General features: G+C 31.4%; 1 protein-coding gene across 2 annotated transcripts; it reads right to left on the bottom strand.

Moving 5' to 3' along the window:
- Positions 1-1,740: 1,740 nt before the first annotated feature.
- hint3 (histidine triad nucleotide binding protein 3) lies at positions 1,741-10,508 on the bottom strand. 2 transcript variants are annotated; one of them, XM_087286317.1, is made up of 5 exons: positions 10,339-10,478; positions 8,723-8,840; positions 8,460-8,529; positions 8,265-8,366; positions 1,741-3,902 (listed from the first exon to the last, which is right to left on the bottom strand). In XM_087286317.1, exons 1-5 carry the CDS (start codon positions 10,465-10,467, stop codon positions 3,878-3,880), a joined length of 444 nt encoding a protein of 147 aa, XP_087142443.1. In that variant the 5' UTR covers positions 10,468-10,478; the 3' UTR covers positions 1,741-3,877.
- Positions 10,509-13,762: the final 3,254 nt, after the last annotated feature.

Genomic DNA, 13,762 nt, shown 5'->3' with positions numbered 1-13,762 from the left:
GAAAAGTTCCTTGACCCAAGGTTAAAAGCGTTGTTTAAAACCCAGGAATAAATGCAGTGTGAAAACGTCTATACAGAAGGTCATAAACGTGCAGCTGTGCACAGAAACCAATGGTGAAGATCAAGATTTTTTGTTGGATAATGCATTACATTTCAGTTTGTTGTTTTTGTATTTAGCAATACAACATCACAAGTGTGAGTAAATGATAACTGAATTTTCCCTTTTGAGTGAATTATCCCTTTAAGGCCCATTCATACCAAGAATAATAGCTATATTAGCCTCTGATGGATGATAACAGTTTTTCTTGTATTCATGTGCTGCTGTTTTTTTTTTTTTTTTTGTCATTTGCTGCATTAAATGCTCATTTTCTGATCGGCTTTAAGCATTTTATTTAAAACTTTATAAAAGTGTGTTTCCAGCAATGGAAATACTTTAATATTTATTAGAATTTATTATTGTAAATAATAATATTTAGAAATCTATATTTAAAAACTAATTTAAACGATATCATGACTTTTACTATCCTTGGAAGGAATGGGCCCCTATTATTAAAGATTGCTTTATAGAAATTCATTTTATTTAAATGTGGGTTAGGAGTTTTTTTTTTTTTGCCAAAGAAACTGTTTCTAGTGAGATTTAAACTATTTAATTTTAAATGGTATATTCTCATTTAGAAAGTGTAATGTTTCTATTTAAAAAGGTAAAACAGTCAAATATGACTTGTCTTTTATTGGTCAATCACATAGTTAAAACAAACCAATAAATATGAATATTTTCACAGATGTATACTGCTTCAAATGACTTCTTTCTGAATACATTTTCTCATTGAACTGTGATACAATTCACTCTCAACGTGCATACACCTATTAGAGACTTAAAAAAAAAAAAAAAAAAAAAGTCATATAGGCTCAATACTCATGTAGGCTGTGGCATTGACACAATGCTCAATTGGTATTAATGGGTATGCCAAAGTATGCCAGGAAAAGCATGAACTGTTGATACAAGGCAGGATGGATCCATGCTTTCATGGTGTTGACGCCAAATTCTGACCCTACTATCCAAATGTTGCAGCAGAAATCGAGACTCATCAGACCAGGCAATGTTTTCCCAATCTTCTATTGTCCATATTTGGTGACCCTGTACAAATTTTAGCCTTAGTTTCTTGTTCTTAGCTGACAGGAGTGGCACTCGGTGTGGTCTTCTGTTGCTGTAGCCCATCTGCTTCAAGGTTCGATAAGTTGTGCGTTCAGAGATGCTCTTCTGCATACCTCTGTGGTTATTTGAGTTACTGTTGCCTTTCTATCAGCTCAAACAAGTCTGGTCATTCTCTTCTGACATCAACAAGGCATTTGCACCCACAGAACTGCAACTTACTAGATATTTTCTCTTTTTTGGACATTCTGTAAACCCTCAGACCAGGCCATCTGGAAAAAACAACCATGCCACATTAAAAGTCACTTAAATCACCTTTCTTCCCCATTCTGATGCTCGGTTTGAACTGCAGCAGATCGTGTTGACCATCATGTCTACATGCCTAAATGCTTTGAGTTGCTGCCATGTGATTAGCTGATTAGAAATTTGCATTAAGGAGCAGTTGGACAGGTGTACCTAATAAAGTGGCCGGTTAGTGTATTTCTTCATAATCATTCTGGTACACAGTGTCAAGGCTTTTTTAAGGTATAGTAATGAACAAATGTTAGATTTGATGCACATAAACCATTAAAAAAAGAGAGAATGGCACATCTTCAGGTTGTTATTTATTTTGTTTACATGTTATGCATGTCATAGTGCAATTAAAACATTACATTTTCAAAAATTTAATACATACGAGGCATACAGGCTCTAAAGGGGTAGTTCAAACACATAAAAATGTACAGTACACACAGTTTATTCACCCTCAACATTTATGATTTTTTTTCTCTTTTGAACACAAAAGAATATATTTGAAGAATTTGTAAAGCTATAACCGTTTCCATCCAAAGATGCAAATTAAATGTATGCTCAAAATTGGAATATCGCACAAAAGACGTGTGAATAAAGCACCGTTTCCATCCAATGAGTCAAAGAGAACAAAAAAAATTGTCACTTCCTGATTAACTGGCGCCAAATATCAACAGTAAAATGAAATTTGTTTTATGCAATGAACACGTGGTGACGTTTGACGTGGAGCACAGATGCTCTTGATTCTGGAGGTAATTAATAATATAATAACACTAATACTGAAATGGTTCAGGCGTTTTAGAATGACCAAAACAACATTTCAGATGTTTTACAATGTGCTTAGCCTGCTGGTTTATCCATTCACGCACATTTTTATCATCACATGATCTTAGTGAATGAAAAGTTTCTCCTACTCTGTTATGCACATGTTTTTATACGCATTTTCAAAATATACACTCATCTTGGCATTTCCATCAACCCTTTCTAATGCACATACCCAAAATGTGCAGAAAAATAGGTGGATGGAAACATAGCTATTGACTGTAGGAAAAACATTAATAATAACAATAATAATAATAATAATAATAATAATAATGCATTTTATTTAAAGGCGCCTTTCATGACACTCAAGGTCACCGTACAGGACAGCTAAAACAAATAATTCAAACAAAAACACAATAAAAGCAATAGAATACAATACAAACTTTAAAAATGCAAGCGAGTCAAAGAGAATAGGCTGTTCTGAACAGATGCGTTTTGAGTTTGGACTTAAATTGTGAGAGTCTAAATTACGGAGATCAGTAGGGAGTGAATTCCAAAGCTGAGGAGCAGAGTGGCTGAAAGATCTGCTCCCCATGGTGACAAGGCGGACAGGGAACAGTGAGGTGAATGGAAGAAGAAGACCTTAGTGTTCGAGACGGTGTGGCGATATGAACAAGATTAGCAAGGTATGGAGGAGCAAGATTGTGGATGGCTTTAAAAGTGAGAAGAAGCATTTCATAATTAATTCTGAAAGAGATGGGAAGCCAGTGAAGCTGTTGTAGAATGGGTGTGATGTGACAGATAGAGGGGGTTTTTGTGATTATGCGGGCTGCAGCGTTTTGTACCAGTTGTAATTAATGAAGAGTTTTTTTAGGGTAGTAATCTAAACGGGATGTGACTAAACTATGAACAAGAATGGCAGCTGACTGAGGTGTTACTATAGAAGTCAATAGTTACAGGTTTTCAGCATTCTTCCAAACATCTTCTTTTGTTTCCAGCAGAAAGAAAAAAACGAACTCAAACAGGTGTGTGACAAATAAAGGGTGAGTAAATGATGACAATTAAAATCTTTGAGTGAACTATCCCTTTCAGCCAATACAGTACATTGTGATATAAACAGAGCTAATAACATTTCATTAGTCTTTATATAAAGGCAAACAGAGTGGATTGTATATTATAGAGTAACAAAAACACAGAATCACTAAACAATGAATTTGGCCTATTGATGTGAGGTGAAAGGCCAAAGCCAATTATTGAGATTAATTACCATTTTTACCTCATATTTAATTCATATTCATATTTAAAAGTCTTTCTCGCTGCAATGCATACTTAAATATCATCTTGGTAAAACTGGAAGAAGCCCAACTGTTCACCATAAAAGATTAATGATTCTGTCAAAATTATCAGTGTCATTACTATTCTGCATGCCTTTTTTGTTCACAAGCAATTCAAAAGTAGCTGCAAATTTGATTAGCCCGTCTGGCCGATGATACAACTAACAATGATTGCAGCATTAATGAGTATTATAACCCAGAGGCACTCAACTGTGACCTTCCGTCATCACAAACAGATTGGACGGTTGTTATTAGTAACATGGCTCTGGGCATCTCAATCTTTAGTGTTATTTGGAGTTTCAATACACTACATTAGTGTGGTAATATTTAGCCCATAGAGTTCAGTCTTTGGAGTAACTGGTCTGCCTGCAAAGGAAGACAGACAAGAGATTATACAAAAGTATACTTTACTCTATTGTATACTCTAGAGTTTATATACTGTACAAATTCAGGTATCAAAAATTATATGTGTAAGATTTTTGTAAACATGCAACACTAAACCAGGCCATTGTTTCACATTTGGAAAAACAAAAAGAGACGATGGAGCAAATTACTGCAGAGCCCAAAGTTACACAGACATTACCATGAATGCAAACATGTTTTTGCAGGCCTCATCAAGTCAAGCTTGAGACATTTTAAGACATTTTAGGACTATTATGAATGGAACTAGGGCTAGACCCTAATGATTTTCTCTAAGGATCCAGTTGGGTCAATAGAAAAGGTTTTTACTTGCCTCATCAATAAAATGAATAAATTCTTAGCCACATATTTTAAATAATGTGTCAAAACAAGCAAACTCTAGTTGTGTAAATGCACTTTTTTCAACATAACGGTTTTTTTTTTTTTTTGCAATTTGATAAGTTTTAAAAGCTATAATAAACTAAATGTGTGCACAACGGCCCATAAAGGTCATTGTCCTCAGCAGGTATCCATAAACACATGGAGAGCTATTAAACAAACGTTATTGTAAGGAAGGTAGTTAAACCCTATTGGTAAATAGAGCTAAAATTTGTACGTTTGTTAAAAATTCTATTGAGGTGATTGGATGGGTCTTGATCTGACTGATTATGACTTTTTAAGGCCTAAATTTTATTTCATTTTTTGTAGATTTCAGACATTTTAAGACCTTTTAAAACAAAGCAGAGCATACAAAGTATTTTAAAGTGTGCACAAATTCGCTGACTTTTTACTGACTAAAAAGCTGATTTACTATGACTTATGATAAGGGCCAGAAAGAATCTGCAGACACAGCATTTTCTGCACAGAATTTCATTAAAAAAAAAACAATTTATGCAAAATGGTTTTGGGAGTATCGTAGCTAAAAACTTAATATATGAAATTAATAAAAAAAATATACCTTTTTAACTTTTGTTTAATGTTTACAATGCAAATCCAATTAGATCCACTTATTTGGTAAACAAAGCAAGTCTCTCATATAATATATCTACTTAAGAAGAGAAAATATTACTTTACAAACTGTATTCTAAATAAATTTCCATATTAGTCAATAACATTACTAAAATGTATTTAAAAATGAATAAATATAAATTAGCACACATTTACACAGGAAAATAAAAAAGACTCGAAGTGCTAAAAATCAGCAGATTTCTGCATGCACAGATTCTGTGTGGGCCTAACTACAGGATGATTAAAGACGCCTCTCATGTGGAGAATGAAGTCACATGAATTGCTTAAATGTGTGTTTTTCACAGACTTAACAGAGTGTAAAAATATTAATGGTTTTGTGGGTCTCGTCTATCAAATCTGATCTTTATTTTGTATTCTCTATTGGATTCAAGTCAGGTGATTGGCTGGGCCATTCTACAGCTTGATTTTCTTTCTCTGAAAGCATTTGAGTGTTTCCTTTGCTGTGTTTTGGATCATTGTTTTGCTGAAATGTCTACTCTGGTTTCCTCTTCATCATCCTGATAATGTAGATGTTGGACTGAAGCAGCTAATATTCATTTACAATGAGGAAGGGCAGAGGGTTACTGAAGATCTACTGAGAGATTTCAGCTGCTGTGCTGGGCTTTCACTGCTTTTCTACACCTCCCTTTCTTCATGTGTTCAATGCTTTTTCCCTGCATCCCTTCATTTTATTACGCATAACTTAATGTGTAAACTAATTATTTGTTTTGTTTTCTTTGCATATATGAATTTCTTTGGTTGTTACTAACATGCAGTGAATTTTTAAGTCAACAGCATCTTTAGAAAAATGTTTTCTTAGAAAAACTATGAGGTGATCAATACATATTTCCCCCACTGTATATAAAATTTCCTGACTTTCAATGTCTGGAATAGACCTCCTAAAATTCCATGATACTCCATAAATTCCATTATCCGTGGGAACCCTGACAGTCGCTCAGCCATACAGCTAAACACAACTTTTTAGCCCTCCTGTCACAGAGAGATTTTTTCAACTCATTTTAAAATACAAGTTTTAATAACAAATTTATAATAACTCAATTCATTTGTGTTTTTCATGATGACAATACATAACATTTCACTAGTTGATATAGTGTAATTGAAAAACTCAACTTGGTTAATTAGTTTGCTAACTAGGAAAGTCAGTGGTTTGTGCTGTAGCCAATCAAAATAAAATGAGGGATGCCAATAATATTAAATAGAATTCTTAAAAACATGATAACTGATTTTATTCAAGACAAACTAAAAGGGATTTGACTGTCTTTAAAGGAAAAAAATATTATAGGAAATACTGTGGAAATGTCATTGCTCTGTCACTTGGGAAATATTTGAAAAAGAATGAACATTTCACAGAAGAGCTAATAAATATGTCTTCAACTGTATTTGCACACTTCAAAACAATTAGAAATAAAAAAAATGATATCATTTTAAACAAAAAAGCTGTATATTGATGTAATAGCTAAGACTGTGAGATTTTTCCGCTCCAGGAGCATCAGTAATCTGCCTGCGCTCTCAAAAACAAAAAAGGTTTTCATTCCTCTTCCACAGTAGCTTGTCCATTCTAATCTAATACGATTTGCTTGTTCCAATTACAAGACAAAAGATCTCATTCAAAAGGCGTAATAATGGCCACTATTTTGCTACGCTCCAAAAAAACATTTTTTTTGTTAATGCATCACTAACCTGCTCAGAGGGAAAGTAATTATTAGGCAGACAGAATTTCTTTTAGCTATTTCTGTGCAGAATTTTGTAATAAAATAAATAAAATCATGACAAATAAATTCAGTGGATTTATGTGGAATGATTTTAAAAATGTAGGAGCTGAAACACTAAACATTTTTTTTTTAATGGTGTGGCAGTTGGACCAATGGAAAAGGTTAATTCCCTCATCAAAAAAAGGCTATTTTAGTTATTTTTTAGCCACATATTTTAAATAATGTGTTGAAACAAGCAAACTCTACTTGTATACATGCAGTTTTTTCAACAAAGTTTTTTTTTTTTTAAATTGACAAGTTTAATAAACTAAATCTTCACCAGGAATAAATATATACACACATATATATTTACAACATAATTAAAAAATATCAAATCAGTGGATTTATGTGGAATGGTTTAAAAATGTAGAAGCAGAAAACCTAACACAAAATAAATAAATAAAGAAAGAAAGAAAGAAAGAAAGAAAGAAAGAAAGAAAGAAAGAAAGAAAGAAAGAAAGAAAGAAAGAAAAGAAAATAATAAATAAATAAATAAAATGTTTACAATTAAAGTCATTATTAGAAGCATTATAATAATCATAATAATCATACATTATTAGAAGCATTGTTTGGTAATCAAAACTACAGTAGCTCTCCCAAATAATACAGCCACTAAAAACATTATATTACTTATTACAACAATCATATATATGGAGAACCAGGAGTGCCATTTAAAAATAAAACAGAGTTTAAATGATCAATTTATTAATTGAATCAATAAATGTGTATAAATAAATTACAATTTGAATGCACAGTAAATGGACAAATAAACGGACATATTTAAATGTGTTTATTTAAATTGTGATTTAAATGTCATTTAATAAAACAATAAATTATCCATTAAAAAAAATAACTTTAAAAAGTATAAATAAATAAAACATTTTATAATATGTTTACTTAATTCATCTTTTAAAACAATGATTAATCAAACAATAAAGAGTATTACTAAATAATTTAAAACACATTTAAATGCACAATTTAAATAGCTTTTTAAAAAGGCATTTGACAAATGCTGTTCTCTCTCTATTTACCACTTGCATTTCTTTTCCTTTTGCTACATAAATTTTTCGAGTAAAAAAAAAATGAAGTAAAAAAATGTCATTAGACAGCAACCAATCAACTTAATTAAAATTGTGATTTATTTATATACATTTTTTATCCATCAATTATTAAATTGATAATTTGATTCTTCATTTTATTTCTAACCGGCACTCCTGGTCGGAATTACAAGTACAATATTTATATTACATACAAATTTTAATTTACAAATTAATTTATACATAAACTATGTAACCATTTGCATATTATTTAATAATATAACTGAAATAAATATATAAAGCTAATTTAATATATATTTACATAAGTAAACAAACATATGAAACATGAAATATGTGGAAATCTGCATATTTCTGCGGGCACAGATTCCATGTGGGTCTAATTATTAGTTTTAGTGGATGTAATTCATTGTGCTTTTAAAGAATATAGTGGATTACATTGTAGGATATTTTTCATTTAAATGCTTACCGTAACGAACCAATACGAGTTTAACCTGTAGATCAAACGTGACATGAAGCCCATCTGACTGACGGGTGCGAGAACATGAAGATGTAGATGTGTGACGGAGCAGAATGGAGGCCAATGGAAGCCAAACCTAGAAAATACAACAGATCCGTAAAACAAATTATTTACAAGCTACATAAATATGAACTTGATTGTAGTCTAGGTACCAGATGTGTTCTATTACCTAACATCACTTAAATCAGTCACATTGTTCTTCTCAAGTATCTCTTTCCCCGTTTCCAGCATCTTTTCCACTGAAAACCGCAAACATATAGGTGTTATTTATTTCTAAGATGTTATGCATATTTAAGCTGGCAATTGTGACGGCTTGTACATGTTAAAAGTCACTCATTACTTCAGATTGTTACTGTGGTAAGGCTCCAGAGTAGCTACTGTCAGAATGTCTAAACATTTACAGCAGTCTTTAATCACTCACAGTGTGTTTACCTAACGGTACGTGCTCTTTGCTGAGAGATTTGCAATTGCCAACATGTTTACTTGGCACAACCAGATAGTGATGAGGAGCTCCAGGGTGGATATCTCGGAAACAGGACACAGTCTCATCCTGGGGGAAGAAAAAAAAAATAGAACTTTAATATTAAAGTATTTCAGTATAGGACAATCATAAAAATAATAGAAGTTTTACTTCTATTAATAATTTTCTGTTTCTATTAATGGTTGTACTTTTTAATATTTTGACAGCATTTTTGCAACATATGATGTTTTAAATGCGCTTAGAAATTGGACTTAATGTTTTTATTGTAAAACATAAGAAAAAAAGCCAATAAAATATATGTTTTTTTTTTTTTACTTTAGAGCCTTTACATTGTGCTTTAATTATACATTTTTATTTTTGTTATTAGTTATATAACATTTGATAGCCATATCGACTTCACTGGCTATTTCATGGCAAAACCAGATACATTTTACAACATTTTTAAAATTTCATTGTTCTAAAATAATAAAAAGTCATAACAATAAAAAATATATTAACAGCAATAAATAATACACGAGTTAAAATATATGAATAATTATAATAATATATAAGATCTAAAAATATAAAAATGGTAAATTTGGAATTCAATCAGATTTACATTTTAAAATATTTCATTTAAAGTCTTTTGATAAACGTTAAATATACAGTAGGTAATACTAGGTATAAAAAAATATAAAGTGAAATAATACCAACTGTAACATTAACAGGGCATAAAAAGTCATACTTTATTTGAATAGATTTTTCTTAGATTCATAGTGTGCTTTATTTATACATTTATAAATTAATTTCATATTGAATTATTATTTAATAACTTACAATTAATCTAATAAACATGAGTTATTGTTACTTTGGTTAAACTTAGAAATTAAAATACAAATAGGTGATGAATATAATATAATTAATTATAAAAAGAGATGGAAATACGTTTATGTTTTGTTTTGTTTTTGTTCAAAAGTATTTTTATTGAACATGTTAGATATGAAACATGCAGTACAAATAGCTTTTCTTTTTTCTTTTTTTTTACACAACAAACAAAACCCTAAATATGCACAAATATACATTTAGGTTCTATAAAAATATAAAAAATTATTAATATAAAATACAAATAACTAATAATATTAAATAAAAATATTTTACTCTTATAAAATAAGAAAGAAAAGGAAAGGGAAAAGAAAATAATAAAAAAAAATAACACGCAAAGGTTCTACTCTTCTAAAATAACCGAGGGGTCCATCTTCTTTATGTGATCTAAAACAGGCTGCCTTACATTTATGTTTAATAGAACATAAACTGTTTAGCAGTTAACAAATTGGGTATACAAACACTAACAAATAGATACAATTAGATAAAATAATCTATTCATATTTAATACTGCATTATTCTTAAAATACAATATCCTTAATTACTATTTCTAATTTAAAAAAATACGAGGACATAATGTAGAATATAAACAAATCGGTGTGTTGTGTCCCACCCCTCAAATACAAGGATCTTTAGCCTAATTCTCGTATCGTACCACATCGTCTCGCATCTTAGTTAATAAAAACGAAAGTGACAGCACACTTACGCTGTGTAGAAGCTCTGTTCCCATCTCACCCTTTAAGATTTTACAGAAAATACATTTTTTGTCATATTCTTCATCAGAATGACTTGCTATACAGCTCTCAGGTGTCGGTGTGTTTGCGGCGTCTGCCATCTTCAAAACGTGACGTCAGCGATAATTACATCATCACGAACAAGCGCTTCATGACTTTTCAACATACAAGTCCTTTGTGTCTGAAGATTCGAAGGCACAAATATTTAAATATAAACTAAAAACCCTCTTTAAAATATACACATCTGCACATTTCAATGTATACATCTCCAAAAATATTAATTAAACAAAATAATAGTTTTCAAAATAAAACGACAGGATTTTAAGCAGTGATGAAATTAATTAATGATCGCAGTACTCTTAATTAATTTGTGAATATTTTATAGCCAAGAAACGAATTTAGTATAAGATAAAATATTTTATCTTTTTATGATAAGGCCTAGTTTATTATTATGACATGCAGCTAACCAAAAATATAATAATAATAATAATAATAATAATAATAATGAACCAAACATTTTATACTAAATATTGTTCCAAAGCAGTTTAGAGAATATTTTCTAAAACAAACAACGGGGTATAGGAACACAGACTATTAATTTCAGTCATCCCATACAAAATCGATCTGATTTCTTTAAAAATCAGCGATCTTCACTGCCTGGCTGAGATATGATATAAAGTGGGTATCATACCAAACAATAGGCACTGCAATAAATTGTATTATTCCGCATTATTTCTTTAAGATGTGGAAATTCATTTTTTAATGTAATTTATGTGCTAGTCTGATGGCGCTTGTCTTTAAATGTTGTGTCTTTTGACGCTTAAACAACCAAAATGGATGCTTAAGTTTATTTAACTGATTATATTTGAACTAAATTACACCATCGATGCTGTAAAAAGGAATCTTATGAAACTGAAAATAGTCACATAAAGCTTTCACCGGAAATTCATCATTGGCTGAAAAACACTAGCTGTGCATATAGCCAATTGGGGAGGAGGATCTTTAACTAATGCCCAAATGTTTTCTTCAGACAGTAAGAAATAAAAATGATAAACAATAATAACAAAAGAAAGAGCAAGAGTGATTTTGAGTATTACATTGCCATTAAAAAAGGAAAAGTCAGAAAAAAAGGAAAATTAAAGTCAGATAAAGCTTTTTTCAATAAGAGATATTGCTTCATTTCTTTTATGAAAAAATACAGAGATGTTTGGAAGATGAAATTTTGAATATGTGAAAATAACACCAACATTTAATTAGTCACACTTTTTTCTCTGTCTTGTTTTGCTGTTGAATCGATGGCAATCAACAAAGTACTACATTGTTCCAAAGCAAATCCCATTAATCTAATGAAATCAAAAATATCTTGTCTTTTTGAAATGAAATGAATTTTGACTCCAAAAGAGATGAACAACAGAATTACCAAAGAAAAAAAAACAAATGGAGAAATTATTAGCGTTATGTAATTCCTTGCAAGATTTTATGAAGAACTTATGAACTGTTTTACATAAAATTGAATAGGAGAAAGACATGGCTTTATAATCAAGGTGAAGGAATAAAATCAACCAGCAAAATTATAGCCACAACACCAGCACCACAATAATTCCTTAAATTATATATGCAATTTAGCATATATATTTTTAAAATAGCATTTAAATTTTCCCAAGAAAACGCTGTGGCGCAGGAGGTATGTTGTCGCCTCACAGAAGAAGGTTGCTGGTTCGAGCACTTGACTGGGTCATTTGGCGTTTCTGTGTGGAGTTTGCATGTTCTCCCCGCGTTCGCGTGGGTTTCCTCCGGGTGCTCCGCTTTCCCCTACAGTCCAAAGACATGCGGTACAGGTGAGTCGGGTAGGCTGAATTGTCCATTGTGTATGTGTGTGAATGAGTGTGAATGGGTGTTCCCAGGGATGGGTTGAGGCTGGAAGGGCATCCGCTATGTAAAACATATGCTGGATAGGTTGGCAGTTCAAAATAAAGAGACTACGCCGAAAAGAAAATGAATGGATCAACTATAATTAACTAATAACTAACTACTAATAAGTTTATCAGTTAAGTTCTAATATATAAACGTTGTTATCCTGCAGTTATATAGTATATAGGTGATGTCTATGTGTAGATGTTCAATGAAGTGTATATGTATTAAGTGTATGAGTTGTCATCAAAGTCCTCGAATAGCTGGCACCAAAAACCAATAAGTTTCAATCTGCATATCACGTGGCATAACTGAGGTTCTCAAAGAACCAATGAGGCTCTTTCTTGCATGTGATGAGGCGCATCTGATCTTCTGCAAGGACCAATGAAACTCCTACTTGTGTGTCACATGGTACAGCTGTGCTTCACAAAAAAAAAAAAAAAAACAATCAGACATACAAAAAAGAAGAAGAACAATCAGATAAATTCTTGTTTATCAATCTGCCGATCTGATCTTCTCCAAGAACCAATCAGCTTTATTTTTGTGTATCAAGTGCAGACCATTGATCTTCTCCAATAGCCAATCAGGTTTATTATTATGTAAAAAAAAAAAAAACGCAGATCACTGATCTTCTCCAATAGCCAATCAGCTTTGTTTTTGTGCTTCCAACCGCCGATTTGATCTTATCCAAGACCCAATCAGGTTTATTGTTGTATATTAAACCGCAGATTGGGGGTCCGTTCTTCGTACGTGGATTACTCAATTAGCTGGATTTGGATATTGACGATTTGACACGATCCAGGATCGTTTCGTTCTTCAAAGCTGATCCGAGAGTTGTTGTCATAGCAACAGTTCTGCTAGGTCAAACCTGATCGGGAGCAGGTTCAATTCATATAAACAGGATTAGATCGGCTCAGTTCAAGCAAAGATAATACAGAAAGTATGTTCTGAATTCTGATATTTTCTTACAGTAGTAGTTATATACACTTGGGAAAATGGTACATATTTTTAACTATATATATAAAGTTATAGTCATTAATAAAATAAATAAAGTTATAGGCCTACATATTAATAAAACTTATGCAATCTGCACCCTTGAAATCAAAGTACAAAGACTGCCACCTGGTGGTGCAAAGAGAAAACTTATTGATACGAACTTTTTAGATCGCTTTAGTACAAATTGTGTATGATAGAAATGCAGAATATGTGACTTTTTTTTTTTAAACAATAATACATTTATGCAGTCATAAACATGTTTTGACAATTAATATGACAGTGATGTGATGCTTCACAAAAGTTGCAGACGCCTTTACCAATATCAAAATGCTTTTGTAAACAACCAATTATTCTTTACACCGATTAAAAAACGGCTACTATAATATAGACAATATTTTCTAAATGTAGAACTAAATACATTGATTTGCATTGAAATACATGATGAATACTTTTGACACAAGAAAGTGTAAAGCCTGCAGCTCACAACAA

Source organism: Danio rerio, chromosome 16 (genome assembly GCF_052040795.2).
Source record: "Danio rerio strain M-AB ecotype USA chromosome 16, GRCz13ab, whole genome shotgun sequence".
Lineage (NCBI taxonomy): Eukaryota > Metazoa > Chordata > Actinopteri > Cypriniformes > Danionidae > Danio > Danio rerio.
This window is presented reverse-complemented; position numbering and strand designations above follow the sequence as displayed.